Source organism: Ochotona princeps, chromosome 15, assembly GCF_030435755.1.
Source record: "Ochotona princeps isolate mOchPri1 chromosome 15, mOchPri1.hap1, whole genome shotgun sequence".
Lineage (NCBI taxonomy): Eukaryota > Metazoa > Chordata > Mammalia > Lagomorpha > Ochotonidae > Ochotona > Ochotona princeps.
Genome location: NC_080846.1, coordinates 49,764,371 through 49,789,568, shown reverse-complemented (window position 1 = coordinate 49,789,568; position 25,198 = coordinate 49,764,371). Strand labels below are relative to the sequence as shown.

Sequence of the window (25,198 nt, the reverse complement as noted above, 5' to 3'; positions counted from 1 at the left end):
CCTGCACCCACGTGGGAGACCTGGAAGAGGCTCCTGGCTTCGGGTAGGCTCAGTTCTGGCAGTTGCGGCCACCTGGGGAGTGAACCAGTGGACGGAAGATCTTTCTTATCTCCTTCTCTCTGTATATCTGCCTTTGCAGTGAAAATAAATAATTCTTAAAAAGGCAAAAAACAAAAACTTCCTGCAGCCCAGGCCCAGTTATTCCCTCTTGGAAATACTATGTCTAAGGCTCAGCCTTGCGGCTGGCTTCGTGGCATCCCACATCCACGTCCTAGTTTGAATCCTGGCTGCTCTGCTTCAGATACAGTTCCCTACTGATGTACCTGGGAAAAAGCAACAGAGGAAGGTCCAAGCCCTTGGACCCCTCCCTGCCACCCACACGGGAAAACTGGATGCAGTTCCTGGCTCCTGCATTCAGTGTGGTCTAGCTGCAGCCCTGGTGGTTGCAGCCATTCAGGGGGTTAATTGGTGGATAGAATAGCTTCTGTACTTTTAAACAAGTAAATCTTAGACTTAAATGCATTCATTTTGCAGGTGGGGACCCTTGAGTTTCAGGGAGGGCAAGAACTGACTCCATTTCTGTGCGGTTGATCCTAAACGTCAGACTCCCCCTCGTACCCACCACGAGTTCCGGCCCTCGCGACTTCCCGTATCTGTGGCGCAGAAGCCTGGAGTTTTTGCTTTATTGGGTCGCGGTCTAGACATCTCCCCCGCCCTGCTTGAAATCCGGATCGAAATCATGCTGCAGGAGCGCCTGGCGCCGAAACGTTAGTTTTCCGTGTATTTGGCGCCGCCTGGTGGACTTCCAACGAATCTTCAACTGCCGCAGCCGGTCTCCCAACCCTTCTCGAAAAGATCTCCTTCCCTCAACACCTCTCGTTGTTCCGGCCAGGTTTACCCCAGCCGGGAGGAAGGAGAGGCTGTGCTCACTTCGCACAAGCCCTGCTGCTTGCTTCCGACCCCATCCTCCCCCAACGACCCCGTTTCTTCCCCGTCCCCTTTCATGCGCGCCGGGACTCGTCACCATCCATCTACGGACCCACCTGCCCCCCACCCCCCACAGCCAGCAACGACAGAGTCTGAGTCTGGGGAGGGGGCGAAGGACAGAACGAATCCAGACTTTATTATGGGCGAGAGGCAAAGGGCTAGAGGCTGAGGGGCCGGGCGGGGTTGCTACATTGTCAAGCAGAAAGTGTTGATGGGGAGGGGGTCGGCCCGGCGGCCAAGCCCCGCTCCCGGCTGAGCGGACGAGACGGAACCACGGAGGGTGGGGGGTGGGCTGTGTCACGCCCCCGCCTGACTTGTGCAGTGGAGGTGTGTGGGAGCAGGGCCGGCCACGAGGTCTAAGGACTAGGACGGGGTGGGTGGGGGTGCGAATTCTGCGGTCCGGGGCGGGGCGGGGGCGAGGCTTCTATTGCTTTTTGCTCACAGTTTTGCGGAAGGCGAGGCGGAGGGGGGCGGGGGTGGGCTTGGACTGGACCCCCCCGGCCCCCCTCGGTAACCCCTTGGGCGATGGGTGCTGGTGAAAAGAATGGAACCCAGACTGGGGAGGAAGAGGCGCGGGGGGCGGGGAAGGGTCCGTGGGGGGCATCTCCTTGGTCCCACCCAAGTGCCGGAGATGCCCCTGAGTGCTGCCCCCGGCGTCGGGTCCCGCCGGACCTGGGGCTGGGGCGTGGTGCGGGGCGGGCACAGTGAGGTCGCAGGCGGTAAAAGCAAAGTGCTTCTTCTGAGGGACCCGGGGTCCGCCTGCCCCCTCCCCCTGCGGAGGACGGGGGTGTTCACGGAAGCGCTTCAGTTTGGGGTAGGAGGCCGGAGTCCCAGAGTCCGCTTATTGCCAAGAAAATCCACTTCTGCCCCCTGGACCCTGACCATGGCTTGTGAACCCCGTTTTGTGCTAAGGTTTGGGGGGGAAGGGCTGGATGGACATGGCTTTTGGGAGAGGGGGTGTCTCCAAGGGGACTCGGGGGGATGAGACGGCCCCCTCCTGTTCTAGGGGAGAGGGAAGGGCAGGGGGCGGGGTTCCCTGAGATCTGGGGTGTTCCCCCCCTTCTGAAGCCCCCCTCCCCCGCGACCCCTTCCCTTTCCTGGAACCCCGTACCTCGGGGTGTGGGAGGAGGGAAGGAGAGACTGTTCAGGGAGTGCCGGGGGGAGGCCTGGGTCCCGGCTGGAGGTGGGGGGGTGAGTGGAAGGGGTTTGGGGTTGAGGTCAGTACGGGGAGAAGAGGATGGGGCCGTGCGCGGTCCGGATGGGGCCGGGGGCGGGGTGCAGCAGGGGGTGGGTGATGGGCGGTCCCTGCAGAAGAGGAGCGGCGGGAGCCGGGCGCAAGGACAGCGGGGAGCCCGCAGCCGCGGCCATGACGGCGGCTACCGCCAGGGGGCTGGGCAGCAGGCCGCCGGCCAGGGACTTGGGCAGCTCCTTGGAGAAAGTCAGCGTACCCTGAGGCGAGGGGAGAGGCGGGGAGAGCCTGAGAAGTCATCCCGGGGCCGGCCGCCGCCCTCTGCGCGCCTCCCAGCCCGCGCCCTCCCCTCCCCAAGGCCTCACCGCCAGCTCCCCGGCGCCTCGAGGCTTCTTGTGCCGGCTCAGTAGTGGGTTGGGCTTCCCGGCCACGCCGTCTCGGTGCCGCCGGCTGGAGATGTGCTGCAGGGGGTGGCAAGAAGGTGAGCGCAGGTCCTGCCCCCTCCTGGGGCTCCCTCCCTAGCCTTCACCCACCTGCTTCAGTTGGACCTCGGAATTGACCTTGACATTGCAGATCTCACAGTGGAAGGTTCTGTCCTGGGTAGGGGCTTCCGGCTCCCCGGGGGTAGGAGGCCCCAGGCGAGGGTAAGCCTTGATGGGCCCCAGCCCGCTCCGGGCTTCCAGAATGGTCTTGTGTTTAGTACCTGCGGTCCACAGAGGGCAGGAGGCAGGGGGTGGAGGACAAAGTCTCAGTGACCCCCCCCATGCCCAGTTCCAGGCCCCTGGGACCCGCTCCAAACACAAGTGAGTCAGGACAGAGTCAGAGGTTGCAAGGAGCAAGATGGAGGGGGGAGCCATGGCAGGGAGGGGTGGTAATGAGAGAAGGAAATTGGGGGGTGGTCTTAGGGGACTCAGGGATCTGGGGTGGTGGGCTGGGTGAAGCAGGTGACTCCATACCTTTGTTATGCGCCTCAAGCTGAGACAGGGAGTTGACAGCCACCTTGCACAGAGCACAGTAGAGCAGCCGCTTGGCTTTCTCCTCCTCCTCTTTGCTACCCCCGGGCACCGAAGCTGCGGCCGGAGTGCCCCCTTCACCCTTGGCTACACCCCGGCTGCTCTCCGGGACGCTAGGAGGGGATGGGGAACCGGGCTGCTTCTCTGGGGATCCTGGGGCTGGACCCAGTCCATTCTCCATGGAAACTGCTGCTAGAGTGAGGATGGGGGGTGGGGAGAAACATGGTGTCACCCCAGATGCCTCTCCGGGCTTAAATTTTTCACATACAGGAAATTCATCCTGATTTCCTTGAGGGCAAGAGCTCGGGGTCCCCACCCTGTGAGAACATGCATGTTCTCATGCCCTGGGCCCGAGCCAGATGTGATCCAGCTGCTGCAGGCTGGGTGTGAGACTGCAAGGCCTGGCTCACCCTTCATAAGCTGGGAATGGCCAAGGGGTCCAGCCCCACCTGGGATGAAACTGGCAACTGCCCGGCCAGTGGGAGAGCAAGCCAGAGTCCTGCTCAGGGACCAGGGAGGCACAGCCAAGGCAGGGCAGGAGGAAGGAGAGGCAGGAGATACACGGGCAGACCTGGCGAAGGGGAAACGGAGACAGCAGAAGCAGAGGGGGAACAGGGAAGGGGCTGCTCTATAATTCATGGCTTGATTAAAGATGCACAGGCCCCAGGCCTCGGTGCTGGCTCGGGCCTCTGAGCAGGGGAAACACTAGTGATCCCATTCTCGCTCCAGCAGCCGATCCAGTTTCCGGGTCAGAGGGAGGCCGTGGGGCAGGCAGGGAGCTGGTGGGAGGGGAGCGCCTGGCCCTGCAGGTGTCCCTTTGGTGGTCCATCCTAAAACCCTCCTCTTTCTTGCTCTAACTACTCTGGCATCATCCAGCTGCATCTCAGTGTACACGCCCACACCCCAGTCTGGATGGGATTTCATGGTCTCTGAAAGCAAGGGAGGCACCGTTAGCCAGCCTTGTGTCCTCAGAGAAGAGAGAGAGGCACAGGCTGCAGGCCCCAAAGAAGGTAGAGCAGTGCTGTTGGAGAGAAGTCAGCTCTCATTGTCACCATCCTCTCCTAACGCAAAGTGGCCAGGCCAAAAAGCAGCCAAGGCACAACTGGAACTTAGCTCATGTACCCGCTGGCTCTCTGTGTACATCCCTGAGAGAGTGATTGCATGTGTGTGTGTGAGAGAGAGAGAGAGCAAGACCTGGCTCCCAGGCTGGCACTGAACATGCTTGCTCGTTAGGGTGGGACAGGAAGGATACCCAAGGATTAGGAGGAAGACAGAGAGGCACGCCTCTCTGGACTTGGCTGTGACTGATATGTGATGTGCTAATCCCAGAATGACGGCTAAGTCCTCTCTGGGGACTCGCTGTCTTCCCCACCTCTAGCCTGGAAGTTTGGCTGAAGAGCTCCATTGGCCTTGAGGGACAGAGAATCTGGAAGCCTGGTGGAAACCTCCAAGACCTGAGCCCCTCACCCTCCCTCCACTTCCAAGCAGCGGCCTGGGTGTTCTCTGGCCCTCACACCTCCCAATTCCCTCCCTTGCTTGGAAGGTGAAGGGCATGCCGTGGATGGAGTGGTTTTTTTTTTCTTCCTTGGGAAGGTTTGCCAGGTGGCCTCAGCCTCGCCCTGGTCTGAGTCACGGGGCGGTGGGGAGGACAGACAGTGGGGACTCTGTTGAGAGGAACTGGGGACTGGGTGACACAATGGAAAATGTGTAATCACTGTGCTTGGCTCAGGCCTTACCTGGGGCGGGGGGCGGCGCTAGGGACTGAGACAGAGGTGGGAGCAGAGGAGCATTCTGGGATGGGGAAGAGGCAGGCTGGGATCAGGTTGGGGAGGGAGTTAGCCATACCTGGACGGGGGGCTGCTGTGCCGTCCCCATTGGGAGGGCTGCTGCCTGGTGGGGCCGGGTCTCCAGGTTCCCGGGCACTGGGCTCCCTCCCTCTGGTCTTGGCTGCCTCGATGCCTTTGACTCGACGGGCATGGCGATTACCCTTGTAGTGCGCCTCAGCCTGGCTCTTAACCGGGATGGAGGAAACATGGTGGCAGAGATGCCCTTTGATCTGAGGGCTCTCCTGGGGTTCTGGGTGTTCTCCTTCCCCCAGGGAGATGTGCAGCCCTGCTTGCTCCAGAGGTGGGTAGCGATGCTCACAGCAGTATCACAAGCTTGGGGAACACAGATCCCCCACCCAGGCCTGTCCCAGGGGACTCCCAACCCATGGTAAAAGTCCTCCACTGCCTGTGGGAGAAGCCCAGCCCCAGGGAGCCAGGCAGCCGGTGCCCTCTGAGACCCGAGGCCTTCTCCCCGCCCTAGGATCCAGTCCCAGGAGCTCTGACGCCTGGCCTCTACCCTGGCGACTCCCCTGCTGGGTCTCATTTTGCCTGGAGGACCCTGGACCCAAGCCCAGCTCTGGAGACAGAGACAGCCGCACAGACAGCTGTCAAAACAGAGCAACTCCCTGGGGGAGGGAGAGGGAGGAGAAAAGAGAGAGAGGTGTCTGCTATTGGCTCACTGTGCCCCAGGAAGTGGACCCAGGGCTGGGCGAGAGGATGCCTGTGGTGGGAGCTTATAGAGAAAACGAAGGCCTACTCCCCTCCTATGGGCACCCCCTGCCAAGAATGTACATCCTAGCAGAGGCCCAAGGTCACCCATACAGGCAGGAAGACCGAGAGCCCAGGGCTAAGCAGTGGTATGCAGAGTGCAGCTACGTGGTGTGTGTCTTTTGCGTGTGTGTATGTGTGTGTGTGGCTCATGCTGAGTAGAGAAACAGAACATGCTTCCAGTTTGCTCAACTCAGCAGAATGAGGTTCTGCTGTTTTTGTCCAAAATCTTTCACAGCCTGCATCCCACAAGATCCCTTCTAGACCCACACGGAAGTCCCATTAAAGCCTCGGAGGGAGGCGATCTGGGAGGCTGGCTGACCTGGGCTCTGGGCAGTTTCTGCCCCTGGCGATGGTATGGGGGTCAGAACTTGTGTGTGATCTGCAGGTGTGGGGCGCAGTGTAGAGCTCTCATGACCAGGGGAGAAATTCAGGGATATAGAGGGAAGTGGGGGGCTTGGGGAGGAGCTGAGTCAAAGACCTAACCCAGCCTTACACCCCATGGGAGGACCGGTGGGCTGGAGGGATGCCCCAGCCCCGGATGAAGGAGGGGGAGGCCTTTCCTTGTGTTACAACCTACAGTGACCGCTTCTCCCTTTCTAGTGGTCTCCCCGTGGCCTGCTTCCCCCCTCCACAGCTCCCAGCCTCTGCCCCTTTGCTACAAGGGCCCCGCCCAATAGCTGGGCTTCTTACCTGGGAGTTGAAGCGAATTTGACAGACGTTACAGGAGATGACGGGCCGCTTAGTCTTGAGCAAGGGTCCCCCAAAAGTGTGGGACAGCACAGCCTTCTGCACAGGGTCCATCTGTGGAGGGAAACTGGGGTGAGCTGGAAGCCCTGACAAGAGCTCATGTCTTTCACTGCCTCCCTCCGCCCCCTGCCCTGGCAGGTGCTGTTACACCAAATGTCTTAGAACCTCCTCTCATGGGCCTGCCACCATGGCTCAGGGGCTACATCCTTGTCTTGCAGGTGCTAGGATCTCTTATGGACACTGGTTCATGTCCTGGATGCTCCACTTTCCATCCAGCTCCCTGCTTGTGGCCTGGGAAAGCAGCAGAGGACAGCCCAAAGCTTTGGGATCCTGAACCCACATGGGAGACCTGGAATGATTTATTTATTTTTATTGGAAAGTCAGATTTACAGAGAGGAGGAGATACAAACAGAAAGATCTTCCGTCCGCTGGTTCACTCCCCAGATAGCCACAATAGCCAGAGCTGAGCTGATCTAAAGCCAGGAGTCAGGAGCCTCTTCCAGGTCTCCTACGCAGCTGTAGGGTTCCAAGGCTTTGAGCCATCCTTGACTGCTTTCCCAGGCCATAAGCAGGGAGCTGGATGGGAAATGGAGCATCCAGGATACGAACCAGCGCCCATATAAGATCCTGGCACATGCAAGGCGAGGACTTTAGACACTAGGCTACCATGCCAGGCCCCAAAATAAATAAATCTTAAAAAAAAAAAAAAAAAGACCTTAACCTGGACTCTTGCCTTGGTGCAGCACACCACGAGGATCTACCATGATCACTTTGACCGCTCTTCCATGGCTAGGTGGATCCGCCAAAGTACCCCACATCCTAGGGCCCTCAGCTCAAGCCTGCGGACCCTTCTCCCCACCTCCCCCATTTTGAGATAAGACTCCAGCCTCGCCCACCCTCTGGTGCCAGCAGATAAACATTCCCAACTTCCCATCTCAGCGCCAAGTCACCCCTACACATTTGCTGGACCCAGGAAGGAGGGAGGGAGGGAGGAAGCAGGCCTTGGGCACAGAGTGGGGGGCCCCACCAGCTAATCCTGGGGGTCCAGGGATCTTCTGTACTCTGTTCGTGGATCAGCGGCACTGGGGAAGGCAAGGCTGTGGGGCTGGGCGGGACTGAGAGCCGCCTCTGCCCCCACCCCGGGTCAGTCAGCAGATGTCCTGGCAGCCTCCTGCCAAGAGTTCACATGAGGCGGGAAGGGGACGGGAGTGTCTCCGAGGCTGCTTGCTATCGGGTAGACAGCCAGGGCCTGGAGAGCAGCTTCCCGGCCTCCTCCCTTCAGGGTCCTGGGCAGGCCGAGGAGGGGCCAGCCCAGAATGCGGCTGAGGCCAGGGAGGAGGCCAGGGTGACAGCAGAGACCTCTCCCCAGAGTAGGACTGACTCAAGGCTGGAACCCCAGTTTCCAGGTGGAGGGGTCCAAGCAGGAGGCTACTGCTGCTGGGTTCCCCCCTCCCAGCAGTTCCAAGGAGAGTGTGGTGGGAGCTGGAACACCAAGCAGGGAAAGGTGGTAGAGCGTGGGAAGCCTGCACACCTTGACTGTCCTCCAAGACTCTCTCTGGCTGGTAGGGGTTCATGTTGTGAAAAAAGCATTGGTTTCTCTGGGAAACCCGGGCACTGACCCAGCTTCCTCTTTTGTGCCTCAGTTGGGATGTGGGGGTGTGATGGACACATGTCCATCTCCCGACTCCCACCCATCCTGGGCTGGAAGCTACTCCTGTTTCCCTCCTTGCCAGCTTTCTAGAAGCTCCAGTCACACACCAGGAAGAGTCAAACAGGAGAGAAGAGTGTGTGTGTGGGGGGGACAGGCAGGCTGTGCTCATTCCATGCCTGGGCGGAGTGTGAATGAGTGTCATGGTGTGTACAGCATTTGTGCATCCACATTTCGGCACTGGGGGCTTTGCCGCCACCCCCAGGGGTCAGGCCAGGCTGCCAGAATCTTCAGCTGTGTGTTTATGTGTGAATATCTGCTGTTGCTGGCAGAAGGAAAGACAGACCACACTAGACACAGGCTTCCATCAGAAAGGGGAGACGAACAGCTGTTCTTGAGGCCCAGTCTCCGGGCCTCAGTCTTCCTGGTTTAGAGACCCCTCCTCTGCAAGCCTGTGCCCCCTCCCACTCCCAGCCCTGGGTTCTCCTCACCCTTGAGTTTCCTCCAAAGCTAGGTGCGGAATAGGAATTCAACCCAAACAGAAACCCAATCGCAGCCAGGAAACCTAAGCCGATGAAGAATAGGGAGACAGGAGCAGAAATGGAAAGGGGGGAGATCAGACTCCCCCTGGTGCTGTCTGTGCCCCAGGCTGCTCCAAGAGGGGACCTGGGGATCCCCCCAAGATGATCAGTGGACTGGCCACCCAGCATCCCTCCCCTTGAGAAGGGGTCCCAGCCCCACCTGGACGCTGAAGACCTCTTGCACAACCTGAAGCCTAGACTGAAGTTCACAGACCCTCCTAGAGGAAGTCGCGGTGGCCACCGCAGGTGGCTCCTGACCACCACCTCCAGAATGGAGCTGACCGGGTGAAGAGGCTCCTGGGCCCAATCCCTGCGCAGGTGGAATGTGAGCCACGCAAGTGTAGCTCCAGGCCAAGGTCAGGAGGCCCTGGTGACCTAGATGAGGGCTCCCTGGGGAGGGGTGGAGGCCAGCGTCTCCCAGAGCCCCCCTCACTCCAGAGCTCCCTGCCCTGGGACGCTGGCCTAGACACTGCCAGGAAAGGTTGGCCTGCAGCGCCCTCCCACCTGACACCCCCCAACGGCAGACCTGAAGGGGAATTGCTTCCTAGAGCTGGGGCAAAAGGAATCAGGAAGGGCAAGGAGGGGAGGAGGGGGGAAACCAGATCAGGAGCAGGAGGGGGCGCTGGCCATGACTGTGTTTCCTTCCACTGCCCTTTATCTGATAGAACCGGCTGCCTCCCTGCGTCCCCAACCCCCCAAATACAGGCGAGGATCTCAAGGGTGGGAAGGACCAGAGGAAGAGAGGGGTGACCGAGGAGCAGGTGGAAGCTGGCAGGGGAGGGATGCTGAGCAGGGGCCTGGGCTGGAGCAGCGTGGGGGTGTGAGGGCAGGTGTAGGACCTGATGGGAAGTCTGAAGGTTTGGGGTTGGAGGGGGCACTCCAAGGACCTGGAAAGCAGAGGCCGGGGTACCCAGCACCCCGGCAGCAGCCTGAGGAAGGGGGCGCCCGCTGGGGTTCGGGAGATTTTTGGTTCGAGCTGCGCTGCCTGGGGGATGGGCTGAGGGGGAGGCAGTGGCCCCGCCGGGGCGGCCGGCGATGGGGGGTGTGTGGGGGCGGGGGGCGCTGCGGCAGCCGGGGCCGGGGCGGGGGGCTTACCCTGCGGGACCCTGGGGGCCGCGGCTCCATGGCCCGGGGCGGCCGGCCCGGGCTGCGGGGTGCCAGGCCGGGCTGGGCCGGGCGGCCGGGGACGCGGCGCTGGTGGCCCGGGCGGCTCGGGGCTGTGCGGCCCGGCCGGCCGGGAGAAGGGGAGGCGGCGCCGGCCGGGTCCGGAGCCCGCCCCGGAGGCGGGGCCGCGGGCAGGGGCGGGGACAGGAGGCCGGAGAGGCATGCAGGGGGCCCCGGCGAGAAAAAGAGAAAAGAGAGGCGCCGACGTCCAGACGGCCCTTCCAGAAAGACTTTATCCTGGCCAAGGGGCCGCTCGGCTCAGCGGCAGGGCCAGTGAGCGGATGACCTGGGCCGCCCCTACCCTGGGTCCCGATGTCCTCCACGGACCACCCTGCTTGTCCCCGCTTGGGTATTTCTGTTTGCTTTCACCCCTTCCGCTCGCTCGTGCGCTGACGGCCAAGTCACCGAGTCCTGCCCGGGAGACCCTTCCCCAGCAGCTCCCCGTGCACCGTCCCTTACAAGTCACCTCTGGCCCTGCGATTGGTTCCCAAAGTGCTTTCTCAGCCACCTCCCCGAAAGGTGGAGCCGGGCGGGGAGGAGGTGTCGCCAGCCAAAAATAAATAAATAAATAAATAAATAAAACCAAAAAAACGACCTTAGCCGGGAGTCGTCGTCCCTAGCCCCCTCCCACCTGCCTCCCTCGCCCGCCACCTGCCGGAGAGCCGAGGTCCCGAAGAGCCCCGGCTCCGTGCACTTGCTGCCCTCTGGCGGTCGCCTGGGGGAGAGGCATGGGGGACGAACGACCCTCACTCTTCTCCCTTCACCTCATCCCTTCTTCACTTGCATCCCGAGGCCTGGGGTCTAGAGAGTGGTTGGATTGGGGGCGTCGGAGGATAAAGTAGTGGGGTGACAGGAGAGCGAGGGGAGCCAGAAAGGTGGCGCAGAGTCCAAGAGGGTAGCAGCTGCCCCAGGAGGAGAGCCTGCTGTAGGCACCGGTGCATGTCCCTTCCCTGTCCGCCCACCCCCCCAACCGCAGGTAGGGACAGCCACATGCTGGGACTGCCATCAGCCGCCTGGTACTGATGGAGCCCTTGGAACGTGCCAGCTTCCGTCCTGAGCCCTTGGCACGGATTATCTAATTTAATCATCAAACCGCTGCCTCAAGTAAGTGCCATTATGATCGTTATTTCATCGAGGAGGGACCCGAGGTTTAGAAGGGTTAAATCATTTGCCCAAGGTCATAAGCCAGTAAGTGAGGGATTTGATTTTAAACCCCGGGCAACTCTGCTCCAAAGCCATGTGCTTAGTGACTTGCACGCTTCTTCCCGGGTCCTGCCTGCAGCTCCCCTGCAGTGCTGACTCCCCTGCAGAATCTGACACTCCACGCAGCCTGCCACACGCGCTCCAACCCCACAGGAGCCCGCGGCAGCCGGCTCCCCGCTCCCTCCAGGGGCTCCTCCATTTCCGCTGTCATCGGAGCCCTCTCCTATTCCCAGTGCTGGGTCCTGCTTCCTCTCCAAGCCCAAGGTCTGCGCCATGCCACCTTTCTCACTCTGATCTTTCCTTACATTGCGGCCGTGGTATAATCATCCGAGCAAACACCGAGTGTTTGCTTTCTGCTGGACTTGGCCGTGATATCCTGCGGTCCCCTCCATCTTGCGCGTGGGTTTCTGTTCCTGGCTAACCCACTTTACATCTAGTGAAGTCCAGGGGCAGCACTGTAGGGCCTATCTAAGGTCACACAGCCAGTACTTCGGACTCTCAAAGCCCGGGCTGGTGCTGCACCCGCTGATGCTGATCCAGGCTCAGGGCTTTATAAATAGCTCTGCTAGAGGCGGTGCAGCCATTGAGACCTTCCGCCATCAGAAGCCCCGGGTTGTTCACTTGCACCAGCTATGCAGTTGTGACCGCGGGCATGTCCCTTAACCTCTGGATCTGCTTCCACATCCACAAAATGCATGGAACAATTGATGCATAGTGATGGAACAGCTGAGAACTAGGCGAAACCTAAGTCAGGTGTTGAAGTGGATGGCTGCAGGTTCTCCCTGCTTTTTCTATTCCAGGCACCCCCAATCAATTGCACACTCTCAAAGGCTCCTTTCTAGCCCGTATTCACACTATTTGCTTCGGTCTGGTATGTTCTCTAAGACCTCTTTCACAATCCCACCAGGGCTGGGTATTTAGCCTAGTGATTAAAGTGCTGGTTAAGTATAAACCCACATTAAGTTCTTGGGTTTGATGCTTGCCTCCTGTTCCTGATCCCAGCTTCCTGCTAATGCGAACCCTGGGGCGGGGGGCGCGGTGATTATTATGACTCAAGTAAGTAGCTCCCTGCCACCCACAGGGAGACCTAGATTGAATTCTCAGCTCCTGGCTTGAGTCCCCACCCAGTATTGGTCACTGTAGGCATTATGAGGAATGAAACAGTGACTAACAGCTCTGTGTGTCTCTCAAAAAAACTTAAAATGTTTAAAAAATAATTGGGCCCGGTGCTATGGCTCAGTGGCTACATCCTCACCTTGCATTCACCGGGATCCCATATGGGTGTCTGTTTGTGTCCTGGCTGCTCTATTTCCCTTCCAGCTCCCTGCTTGTGGCCTGGGAAAGCAATTAAGGATGGCCCAAAGCCTTGGGCTCCTTCACATGCGTGAGAGACCCAGAAGAGGCTCCAGGCTCCTGGCTTCAGATCAGTTCAGTTCTGGCCCTTGCGGCCATTTGGGGAGTGAATCAGCAGCCGGAAGATATTTCTCTTTGTATTTCCTTCTCTCTGTAAATCTGCCTTTCCAAGAAAAATAAAATAAACATATATTTTTAAAGATTTATTTTTATTGGAAAAGGCAGATCTACTTTAAAAAGGAGACAGAAAGAGAAAGATCTTTCATCTGCTGGCCCACTCCCCAACTGGTCACAACGGCCAGAGCTGAGTGGATCTGAAGCCAGGAGCTTCTTCCGGGTCTCCCATGCAGGTACAGAGTCTCAAGGACTTGGGCCTCTGCTGCTTTCCCAGGCCACAAACAGGGAACTGAATGGGAAGAGGAGCAGCTGGGACACGAACCAGTGCCCATATGGGATCCAGCGGTTGCAAGGCAAGGATTTAGCCACTAGGGCACTGTGCCCAAAATAAATCTTTATTATTATTATTATTTAAAGATTTATTTATTTTTGTCGCAAAGTCAGATATACAGAGAGGAGGAGAGACAGAGAGGAAGATCTTCCGTCTGATGGTTTACTCCCCAAGTGGCCACAACGGCCGGTGCTGTGCCGATCTGAAGCCAGGAGCCAGGAACTTCTTCCAGGTCTCCCATGTGGGTGCAGAAACCCAAGGATTTGGGCTATTCTTGACTGCTTTCCCAGGCCACAAGCAGGGAGCTGGATGGGAATTGGGGCTGCCAGGATTAGAACTGGTGCTCATATGGGATCCTGGTGCATTCAAGGCGAGGACTTTAGCTTCTAGGCCACGCTGCCGGGCCCTATTATTATTATTTTTAATAATTTGAAAAGCAAAGTGTCAGGGAGAGAGAGAAGGAGAGATCTTTCAGTTACTGGTTCACTCCCCAGATGGCCACACAGTTGGGGCTGAGCCAGAGGAAGGCAGGAGCCTAGAACTCCAGCTGGGTCTCTGTGAGTAGCAGGGGCCCGTGAGTGTGGGCCGATTTCTGCCGTCTTGCTAGGCATGTTAGCAGGGAGCGGAACCAACAGAAGCAAAGCTCCCTGCCAATGTGTCTGAGAAGACAGCAGGTTGCCTGAGTGGGCCCTGCACCCATATCGGAGACCCAGATGAGACTCCTGGCTTCTGGCTTTTGCCTGGCCCAGCCCTGACTACTGTGATCATTTGGTGAATGAACCAGCAGATGAAAGATCAATTTCTTTCTCCCTCACTTTCTGTAACTCTGCCTTTCAAGTCAATTAATTTTTTAAAAAGTGGAGCACATGGGACTTGAACTGGTACTGTGACTCTGGGTGTCAACATTGCCAGTGGCAGATTAATCACCCGTGTCACCACACCGGTCCCATCAAATAAACTTTTTTTCTTTTAAAGATTACTTGAAAGGCAGAGTTAGAGAGAGAGGGAGAGAGAGAGAACTTCCATGTGTTGGTTCGCTTCCTAAATGCCTGCAAGATCAGGATTGGGCCAGGTGGAAGAAGCTGGGACTAGAAACAGCGCTCTGATGGGATACTGCTGGAATTACGGCATGGTTGAACTCATTGCGTCACCATAACAGCCCCAAATAAATATATTTTAAAGAATTCTACTGGGTCCTGTGCAATGGCTCAATGGCTAAATCCTCACCTTAAACGTGCCAGGATCCCATATGGGCACTGGTTTATGACCCAGTTGCTCCACTTCCCATCCAACTCCCTGCCTGTGGCCTGGGAAAGCAGTCAAGGACGGCTCAAAGCCTTGGGACCCTGCACCTGCGTGAGAGACCCGGAAGAAGTTCCTGGCTCCCGGCTTTAGATTGGCTCAGCTCTGGCTGTTGTGGCCGCTTGGTAAAAGAATCAGCGATGGAAGATCTTTCTGTCTCCCCTTTTTTCTGTAAATCTACCTTTCCAATAAAAATAAATAAATCTTTTAAATAAATAAAAATAATTTATTCATTTATTTTAAAATTTATTTTTATTGCAAAGTCAGATATACAGAGAGGAGAAGAGACAGAGAGGAAGATCTTCCATCCAATGATTCACTCCCCAAGTGACCGCAACGGCGGGTGCTGCACTGATCTGAAGCCGGGATCCAGGAATTTCCTTCAGGTCTCCCATGTGGGTGTAGGGTCCCAAGGCTTTGGGCTGTCCTCAACTGCTTTCCCAGGCCACAGGCAGGGAGTTGGATGGGAAGTGGAGCAGCCAGGATTAGAACTGGTGCCCATATGGGATCCCGGGACACAATCAAGATGAGGACTTTAGGGCCTGGAGGCATGGCCTAGTGGCTAAAGTGCTCGCCTTGAATGCTCCAGGATCCCATATGGGCGCCAGTTCTAATCCCGGCAGCTCTACTTCCCATCCAGCTCCCTGCTTGTGGCCTGGGAAAGCAGTCGAGGATGGCCTAAAGCTTTGGGACCCTGCACCCACGTGGGAGACCTGGAAGAGGATCCTGGTTCCCGGCTTCGGATCGACGCAGCACCGGCCGTTGTGGCTCACTTGGGGAGTGAATCATCGGACGGAAGATCTTCCTCTCTGTCACTTCTCCTCTCTGTATATCTGACTTTGTAATAAAAATAAATAAATCTTAAAAAAAAAAAAAAAAAAAAAAGATGAGGACTTTAGCTGCTAGGCCACGGCGTTGGGTCCTCATTTATTTGTTTGACAGCCAGAGTGATGGGAGGCAGGGGGAAGAGAGAGAGCCTCCATTCTCTGATTTACTCCTACAGATGGCTGCAATATCCAGAGTGGGGCCAGACCACAGCCATTGGGGTCTGCTACCCTGGGTGGCAGGAAATGAAGAGCTTGGAGCCAACATCGGCTGCCTGCCAGGTGCATTAGTAGGGAGCTGAGGTGGGATTCAATCTCGACACTCATGCACAGGAAGCGGGCATCCCAAGTGGAGGCTTAACCCGCTGTGCCCTAATACCTGCCTGCACAAAAAATTCCTTGAAACCCAACTCCTATGTCACAGCTGCCTTCTTTCTCTGTTCTCTTTCTTCTGGTGGTTCTTGCTGGCACTGCCACATCTCGCAACTCTTTCCTGATGCTCCCTGTGGGCTCTCTTGCCAGCTGCCTGTGGTGACACAGCTCATCTCACTTTATAGGCTAACTGCTAACTCGTTATCTTTCCCACCAACCGTGAGCTCTCTCAGAGCACTGACGCCAGGCCCACTGCCCAGCAAAAAGTTGATGCTCAAAAAAAAAAAAATTATATACATTTGGTTAAACTGAATCTTCGTGTCTCTTCCACGATACTGTTACTGGCCTCCATTTTGCTGTCCACACATCCATCCTTCTCTATTGAACTTCAGGTCCTTCAGGATAGGATGGTCTCATGTTTAAACTGTGGCTCCTGGTAACTAGAATGGTGCCTTGCTTACTGGAGGGGCTCACTTTCCTTCTCTGTGAAATGAGGGTAATAATGACAACCCCCCCAGGCTTGCCATAAAAGATATGTAAAACACCTTGGAGGCTTCTGAGGCTGATGCAAATGTAGGCTTGGCTTACTGGGGGAGCAGCTGTGTTGTCAACACAACACAGTCTAGGGTCTTTGCGTGGGTCCTTATGCACCTCAGGCACCTGCTCAGTCAAGGGACGTGGAGGACCACCGTCCTCGGAGCCACCGTCCTGCTTTGGTCCAGCAACACTGCACCTGTCTGTCTCGCTGGACTGGCAGCTGCACAGAGATGTGTCTCAGTACGTGCTGGGGGTGGCAATGATCTGGTGGGGACTTATTTGAATAAGGGGCTCTTCCCATCCCCCGCCACACACACCCCTTTAATGGCAGTGTACTTCCCAGACCTCCCGGGCCATCAGTCTGCAGGACAGGTTGGGCTCCTTGGCTTACTGGTATACCAACACACATGCTCTAAGTAACCTCAGCACCTCCACCCAGACCAACCTCCTCCAACCTCTGCCTCTGTCAGTGGTGACTTCTTCCTAGTCCCAGAGGCCTGAGCCTTCTCCGAGTCATCCTTGCCACATCCTCTCCTTTCTGTCTCACCCCGCAACGCCAGCTGGTCACTACGGCCTGTCCTCACGTGTCCCTGAGATGCCTTCCCAATCCTGCGCTGTGTTCCTCTCAGCCTCACACCAGCCCAGCTTGCCCTGCGCCTTCACAGGGTGGCAACACTCTCCCAGCTGGCCACCCTCTGCTGGCCTCAGCCGGGCCAAGCTCCACACCTGATCACCGTTCTTACCCAGTCCCTCTCTTGCTCAAGAACAGGCAGACGCTCCCTATTTCTAACCATGTTAAATCTAGCCCAGGTAGTTAGCCTGCTCACTCCAGAGTGGGCGTGGTGGAGTTGAAATTTACCATCAGGCCGAATTGCTTGCTCCTTCCCGCCCCTCTGCCATCTCCCTACAGCCCCCAGCCATCCACTGCCCTGTCATTGCCTCTCTAGCTGGCGGGGCGATCTGCTGGAGGACTAGCAGAAATAACTCACATAAGATACTCAGCACCCACAGTAAGCACTGCTCTCACTGGTCACGGTATATAGCAGGTAGCTATATACCACTACCGGAAGTGAGGAAGATGAGGTTGAAAGAGGGGGTGAGGAATTGGGATCAGGAGGAGTGGGTGTAGGGTATGCTCCCAGGAAGGAGGGTTGCTGTGCTACTCACGGTGCTGTAGTTGCTGAACAGGCCCAAGGCAGGGGCGGGCTCCAACGGGAAGGGTAGGATCTGCTTGAGGTCCAGCGGGGGCTGCATGATGGGGGGCTGCCGGAGCAGAGGGAGGGGTCCTGCCCGGCTCAGGCTACCTGGAGGGCAAAGAAAACCTTCTGTAGGGTGGGGAGATTGCAGCATGGCGACCCACCCCCACCACACCAAGCCCGTTCATCCCACTCGCTAGATGGAGTCTCCCCACTCAGAAGTGTGGCCCCCCTGTGCGTGCATGGGCACTCGTGCACACACACACACACACGCACACGTACATGTACATGTCCGTGGCTGGCTCTGGGAGGGCGCAGGGTGCAGCACTGGCCTTCCTTCTAGCTGGTTTTCACTTCCCCCTCCTCGTGCCTCCCTCCCCCTCCACCTTCAGGCGCTTTACACACCCAGGAAGGGCTGAGACCTCTGTGGACTGCCCGCTGGGCCAGCAAGCCCAGACCTGAGCCTGTGGCCTCTCCTCTGTGCTGGTTAGCTATCCCCTGGGGGAGAAGCACAGTCCAGTGGGTGAGTGTTCCAGGCCGCTGCCTACCAGGAAGGGGGCTGCTGACACCCCGCCAGTGCCACTGCTTGTGGTTAGGATCTTGTCCCCATCAGTAGATGACAGTGACTTTGGCAGGTTCCCCTCTGTGCCCCCCACACCCTGGGCTGTTCCCAAGAGCCCCTTGCCAGCTTCCTCCACCTCCCCACGGCCCTGGGTCTCACCCACAGTGCTCAGCTCCGGCTCTGCAGGAGGAAGCATCAGTCAGGCTCTGGGAGGGGAATGCCTGGCTCTGACCCCAAGGGGAAATGAGAATCAGGGCCAGTCTCCTCCGAACCTATTTCTCCTCCCTGCCCCCCACTTCGCCTCTGCTGCAGGCTTCTGGGAGAATCTCCACTAGCCTCTGAGAGGGGCAGCCCACCAAAGGTGCTTGGGACCCTTCTGGCCTGCCACTGGCCCTGGCCTGCTGTCCGGCAGTTGGGAAGCACAGGCTGCCCTGGGCTGCTCCAGCAAGCCCTTGCCAGCAACCGGGGTGCCCAGGAACAAAGGCGATCCCAGGAGGTTGCATGCCCAGCCCCAACCTCCCCTGACCTCACTAGAGCCCAGGTCTCTAACCCCCCTATGCTCCCAGAGTTCTTTTCTTGTCCTCTCCTTTTCTTATCCTTTTTTCCTACCTTTGGTTTCTGGAGCCTGCTGCCCCCAGGCAGTGGCCTGGCCCTGGCCCCCCAGGGGCCTGGGCCTGACAGTGTCCCCTTCCCGCGGTTCTGCCCTCTGCCCCCTCCCTTGCCAGCCCCCCCCAGCCCAGTCAGTAGAATCAACCAATCAGAGTCCTGGAAAAGTGGGGCAGAGGGGAGGGCGGGGGATCAGGGATTAGGGGAATCTGAGGCGAGAGGGAGGGGGTGGGGAGGGCCCAGGCACAGCTGGGGGCAGGGAGCTGGTCCAGAACGGTCTGCAGGGGTCTGTGTGTGCCACCCAATGCCAAGGCTGGGATGGCTGGGATGCCTGAGGCAGAGAGGGGTCCCAGGGCTGCAGGGAGCAGGAGCTTCAGGTCAGGGTAGGATGCTTGACTTTGGCCTTGGAGCACTTGGGGAGGGGGGTGTCTGGGAGCCTGTGTGTGACCTTCCCTCTCATGTGTGACCTTCAGGGTTGGAATGAGGTGTGAGGAAAATGAGACAACATACACGCACACACAGGGCACATGGCAAAGTGAGCAAGAAAGAAGGTGGCAGAGCCGAGGCAGAAAGGGTCACTGAGTAAAGAAAGACCTAGAGAGGGGACAGGTGGGGCAGCACGGTGAGCTGTGCCCCTTCTGGCAAGCTGAGCCTGGAGCTAGGATGGGCCAGGACAGCGGCACAGGGAGTGGAGGAGAGGAGAGGAGGGCTGATGGAGGGTCATTTCGCTCCCTGCAATGTCTCCCCACGGCTGTTCCCCTCTGAGCCCCACCTCCCACCCGGGCCTGCCTGGCACACAGGGCCAGGGCAGCCTTAACGAGCCCCAGGCGGCATCAGGAATGGTGAGAGAAACCTGAGCGCTCCCAGCGTCCCCAGCACCCAGCACCCACCCCCAGCAGCTGGCTCTGGGCTGGCACTTGCCCTGTCCGGAGCTGCAGCTGGGCTTTCTGGTCCCTTTCTCAGCTGCGGGCTAATTCCAGGTGCCCACCCCTCACACCCGGCCTAAAGGGGAGAGCTGGGTTGCCAAGAACACCCAGAGGTGCCTCCCCGTGGCACCTTGTGAACTCCACATCCGGTTACCTCTAACCTGGCAGTAGCTCAGTGGGGAGGTGGCCATGATCCTGGGAAGTGGCTTGTAGGATTTTTTTTTCTTCCCCTTCTTCCACCATCAGCACCAAGGAAATAGAGACTGAGAGAGGTGAATGAACTTGGCTGCTGTCACACAGTTTCTAAGCACTGGGCTGAGATTCCAATCAGGACCCGTTGCACTCCATGGCAAATGCTTTCTCTGCTACACTGCTCCCAAAGGGCTCGAATTTAACTCAAGCTCAAGGGAGGAAGTAGGGGAGCCTGTTCCATGCACTTTCTGGCCTTGACATCCTCATACACTGTCCTCCCCAGCTCGGAGCCGCTGAGTTTCCCATGGCCAGCAACTCACCTTTTCCACTGAGTGTCATGGTGTGTGTGTGTGTGTGGCAGGGAGGGGAAGAGTGGGTAGCAGAAGCAGGAGACAGAGGTGACAAGAAGGCGGAGGGAGGGAGGGAAGCAAAGGAGGGCCATTAACTGGATCCTCACTGGCTCCTGAGAGCCGGGAGGGGGCGGAGGGACAGAGCTGGACAGGCCCCAGGCTCCTCCCCTCTTCTCCTGGGGGTCGCAACTATTGCGATGATTTGAGGGCTAACTATATGTTAGGCATGTGTGGCGGTACACCAGCTTGCAGCAGCTAGGTGAGCTGTGAGTTCCTGGGACTCTCTCAGTCGGTCAGCTAGCAAACGCACCTGCCATATAAGAGCTGGTGAGAGGATAGGAGAGAGCTCGATGAAAGGCTGCAGAGCCAATGGGCCCTCACCCTCCCGATTAGGCACGCTGTGTCTGAGATGGGGAGTCACCTGGCCACAAGGCCGCACAAGCTGCTGAGGGGTCTCAACCTGTGTGTCTGGCTGCAGAGACACGGCTTTCAAACGCTATACCTTTCCAGTTAGACGGGAGGGAGAGAAAAAGATGAGGCTACAGCAAGGACTAGGGAAGCAGGCACTCAAATAGGAAACGCAGGGCTTCTGACATCTGGGTGGGCTAGTGTGTCTGGCATGGTAGTAGTAAGAGATAGATGGCAAGTTGCGGTGTGTATGTGTGTGGGTGTGGCTCCTAGGTTGGGCAGGGTATGGCGGCTCTGGGGCATGGCTGGGCCAGGCCATTCCAGAGGAAAGCTCATTAGAGTAATTACCTGTAGCAGCTAGGGCCGCACCCAGCTCCATGAGGGAATTGCTACTTGCTTTACCCAAGGCAGCTCCCAACACGCTGCGGAGGGGCTGGGCCGGCAGACCCTTGGCTGGATGTCTGTCCGCTTCCGTGTGCTACTGACCCTGCCCAGACTGAGCCACACGCGGCACCTTCCCTCCGTGGAACTGGCTTCTGCTCTTTTCTCTTTCTCTCTTGCCCCAGAAAGTCTGGCTGGTCTGGAGGAGACCCAGACCTCTTGGCTGTCTCAAGGCAGGGCTGGGGCGTCCAACCCTTGGTGAGATGGGATGGGAGTGTCTGGTGAGCTGGCCCAGGGAGCGGTCGCTCTGAGGGAGCAATGGGAGCCAGGCAGAGTGTCAGGGAAAGGCTATGTGGTAGAGACAGAGCCAGGATGGGACTGGATCAGATGGCGAAGGTGTGCAGATAGCAAGGGGTCCAAGGTGGCAGAAAGTCCAGGTTCCCCACTCAGTCTAAAAATGGGAATTAGGCTCTGAAGCTAGGGTGGGACTTAAGATCTGATCTCCTGGCCTTCCTGTGCATGTTTTTACCTTTGGGTTTCCTCACTTCTCCTTCCCCCAAAATGTCTGGGTAGCTCAGGGAAGGCCTCCAACCCTTGGAGATCAGTCCCCTTGTGCCTCAATTCCTCCATCCCAGCGGAGGCAGGCTCAGGTCTGCAGCCTTTGAAGTCACAGATGAAAGAGACAAGGGGCTGATTATGAACTACTCAAAACATCTTCCCTAATAACCCCAGGGGGAGGTGGGGGGAGGGGAAGGGCCGGGCACAAAGGGAGGAGGGGCCCAGGGAAGGGAGGAAGCAGGGAGACCTCTGGGAAATCTTTCCCAACCTGAAAGGGCTTCCTCCTTGGACAGCCCCAGCCCTCTCTGAGTGGGGCACTTTGGGAAGGGCAGGTGAGCCGCGAGCTGCCACCTTAAGGTAGGCCTAGACTGTAGGTTTGAGCCCACAGGTAGGCCACCCCGCACGCGGACTCAGGGGACCTCAGCCTGAGTACTGATCCTGACACCTTCCCCCAATAGTCGTCCCAACTCCCCAGGTGGGAGGGAGATTGGTAACCAATCTCAGGGTCTTTGGACCCAGCCTGGATTTCTTCCTTCAAGGATGTTCAGGACATCTAGTTCAGCTTCTCCCAAGCAGGGCCGGTCTGACTCAACCACCTTCCCCTTACCCCATCCCCTTGTGGGCAAGCATGAGGCTGCTTCTGGGCCCAGGGCCCAGGCTGGAGCCAGAGGGCAGGCCCTCGTGCAAGTGGGAGCAATGTGCAGCCTGTGTTCTGGGGAACTGGTGCTGGTGGGGGCCAGGGAGTGGAGATGGGGTGGGGGCAATGGAGGGGTGTGGGCAGGATCTCTGCCCTTGCTGGAACTCCTCCTTGGGAAGAGTACAGGTGAGCAGTTCTTCATGCCTGCTTCCATTCATCGACTGGATGCAGGGCTAGGTGGAGGGAACAGGGTCCTAGGTGCTGAGAGAGGATGAGGAGGTGATGACAGAAGGGCAAGAAGACAGGCAGTGGGAAGTCAGAAAAGACAGCTCCGGGAGGGGTGGGGGAGAGAGGCGGCCAAGCCCTGGGGCATCAGCATGGAGCCAGGTGTCCCCGGTGAGGGGCAGGGAGACCACAGGTGTCTGGGTCTGCTAAGGGGGCTCCCAGGAGCAGCATGGCCCAGGAGGCTGCCCCGCCAGGGCTGGGGGCAGAGGTCAGAGCTCCGCGGGGTTGCTGGGGACCATTGTGGAGGCCAGGGAGGGCAGGGGGCTGGAGCCAGGGCTGATGCGGAGGAGGATGGAGCCCAGCTAGGCCCTCTCCTCCCCCATCCCCGGGGCTCCCTTCCCGATGTAGGTCATGAGGATGGGGTGGCTGTGGCTGGCGGCTGTCAGAGCCCAGTGGGAGTTCCCCTCCCCCAGCCTCCCCGCTCCAGGAGCCCCTCCCTCTCCTGGCGCCCCCAGCCCAGGGTACGGAAGCAGGGGGAAGAAGAGGAAAGGCAAGAACGAAGGGCCCAGGCAGTGAGAGGGAGACCGGGGCAGGTCCCGGCGTGTTGGGGCAGGATGGCTGCGGAGACACGGATCTGGGCCGCAGGGGCGCCTGCGGGATGGACACCTGCCTGCCCCCTCCTCTCCAGCCCTCGCCAGCCCTCAGGTTCCCACCTCCCACCGCACTCACCTCGAAGCTCGCCCCCCACCGCCCTCCCTCCCCCGTCCCCCACTTCCTCCTTCCCCTCTTATTCTGGGCCCAGGAGGATGTCCGAGTGTTTCGGGCTAAGCAAAGGCTGAAGGCAGGAGCTGGGGAGGGTTGGGGGGCCCGCTGGGCGCCTACCCCCAACTACAGCAGGCGGGGAGCGCCCCCTCCCCCATCGCTTGTAGACGGGTCCTGTAATATTCATGAGCCTCATGAATACGCAATGTCCTCATTATGGGGCGGGGGTCTCGCTCGGCCCTGCCTCCCCCTCGGCCGTTCGCTCGCTGGGCTGCAGGCAGAAACAGCAGCTCGGAAAAAGGAGGCCAAGAGGGGACCCCAGATGTGGAGCCAGCTGAAGGGGGAGGGGGCCCAGCCGCTGACGGGCGGGCGGCTGCAGTCACCGCGGTGCCCGGAGGTTGGGGGGGCGGGGGTGACCCATGGCGAGGGGGTCCGGGAGCCAGGAGCCCGGAGCCGCAGCGCGCACTCACCGAGGATCATGCTGGGGACCCGGGCGCCCGGGGTTCCGCGTCGCTCTGTCCCGGGGGCCGCTCTGGCTGGGCTGGGGGTACGGGGGGCGGAGCCGGGGAGGAGCAGGGAGGCCGGCCGAGGCGGAGCGGGGGCGGGGCCCGCAGCAGGTGAAGCGGGGAGGAGGGCACCCGGCTCCCCGCGGGCTGCCCCTCGCCTCCGGGGTACGCGGCGTCCCTGCGGCCGGCACTGCCACGGGGCGTCTGCGAGGCCGGAGGGAGGCGAGCAGGGCAGCAGCTGGAGGCTGACGCCTGGGTTCCCGGGAAGGAAGGGCTGGATGTGAGGGCGGGAACCCACGTACTAGGCTGGTATGGGCCGCGCAAGGAGAGGTCACGGAAGGTCGGGACCGTGAGACTGTCTTGGGTTCTAGTTTGTCTTGTTTGGACTTCAGAGAAGGATGTCCCCCTCCCCAAGGGGGTGGGGGTGGGGCGCTGGTCTCTGAGGGGAGCCGCAGCATTGAAGCTGGGTCCCAGGTTGACCTCTGGCCAGGTCCTTAGGGAAGGTCTGAGCGAGCAGGCTGCCTTCCAGGACTCGTGGCAGTGGAAAGAGACGCTTGCAACAGACACCATCAGGGCAACTGGAAGATCCAGATCTGAGAGAGGCACAACCGGGTAGATGACTTGCACCGGAGCTGGGGTGGGAGGGGAGAGCAACCGTCCCACCCAGGGCCTTAAATCCAAGGCTTTCCCTACCAAGGTGAGGGGGGGAGGACATGGGGACAATGTCTGAGCAAAGGGGACTCCAGGACACTCGGATGAATTCTTAGGGCCCCCAGCACAGGCTGGAGTCTGGCAGTCTGCGGCTGCATCTGGAGAAGGCGCAGCTGCTACAGCCCGAACCTGTCTGTACCTGCCTCAGCGGGAGGGAGGGAGAAAGGCAGGCAGGGCTGGTGGCAGGCGGCTCTCCCACAATGCCAAGCAGCCAGCGTCAGGCCAACTCCAGCCAGAGGGAAAGGAGGTGTGTGACTTGGAGCCAGTCACGGCGGGGTGGAGGGAGGGTGGCAGCCGAGAGGAGGAATAGGAGAGCGGGAGAGTGGTGGGCCTGGAGTCATGGAACAACGTGGAGGGGAGCCTGGCCTCGCCTGGTTTTATAGGGCAGTGGGGAGTCCTTGGAGTTCTGACTTCCAGGCCCTCACTGTCTCTTGCCCTAACCCCTTGATGTGGTTTGCACAAAACATCTGTCCCTGCACCTGCTGGGACACTCCAGCTCAAGGGCTAGAGAACACTGGTGTACCAAGGCCTTGATCCCAAGGCCCAGAGCTCTCAGAAGACCACCCTTGCTGCCCGGCCTGGCCTCGGGGTGGGGGACGGGGCCTCTGCCTCTTCCCCTTTCTCAGGGTCGGACCTGGGTGCCAAGAGAGAGAGACCTCTGCCCGCTTTCTTACACTGCTGCTGGGCACTGCCCATTAGGGATGTGGCCAAAGAAGAGGGGTTCCTTAGCTTGCCAAGAAGGGGAGGCAGCTGGCTGGAGGGCGGGGTGACCTTGGAGGCAGCTGGGGGGTGAGGGGGAGGCAGCTTCATTATTGATGAGTCCTGCACCCCGGGCTACTAATGAGCCTAAACCGGCTGCTCTAATTGATGTCAAGAAACTTGAGACCCCCAGATCAGCTAGCCGCCTGCCAGCTGCCTCTCCCCACACCCCTCCCCCTCCCTGCAACCTCCCTCCACCCCAGCTGCTCTATGAACTTCCTCCTTTCCTCCTCCTGGCCGCGTCCACCAACACAGCCCATGATAGGCCTCAGGACTACTGGTCACTTGCCCCTGCCACACACTCCTTCCCCACCATGTTCCTCTCCATCGTTCTGGTCTCACGGTGGGACCCACCCTTGTTCTGTGTTCTGGTAGCTTGGGAAACGTGCAAATAAGAACTTAGAGACACACATAGCTAAGGATCGCAGCTCAGGGCATTCAATCACTCCAGGCG

General features: G+C 59.0%; 1 protein-coding gene across 3 annotated transcripts; it reads right to left on the bottom strand.

The window, feature by feature from the left end:
* Window positions 1-1,101: 1,101 nt before the first annotated feature.
* On the bottom strand, window positions 1,102-23,295 carry ZNF385A (zinc finger protein 385A). Of its 3 annotated transcripts, none has more exons than XM_058673485.1 (8): window positions 23,239-23,295; window positions 17,133-17,269; window positions 6,477-6,587; window positions 5,035-5,200; window positions 3,133-3,381; window positions 2,710-2,879; window positions 2,542-2,637; window positions 1,102-2,436 (listed from the first exon to the last, which is right to left on the bottom strand). In XM_058673485.1, exons 1-8 carry the CDS (start codon window positions 23,246-23,248, stop codon window positions 2,206-2,208), a joined length of 1,170 nt encoding a protein of 389 aa, XP_058529468.1. In that variant the 5' UTR covers window positions 23,249-23,295; the 3' UTR covers window positions 1,102-2,205. The 3 variants fall into 3 exon arrangements, with proteins under 3 accessions (XP_058529468.1, XP_058529469.1, XP_058529470.1); XM_058673486.1 differs by having other exon boundaries at window positions 3,133-3,378; XM_058673487.1 differs by lacking the exon at window positions 23,239-23,295 and adding an exon at window positions 18,333-18,419.
* Window positions 23,296-25,198: the final 1,903 nt, after the last annotated feature.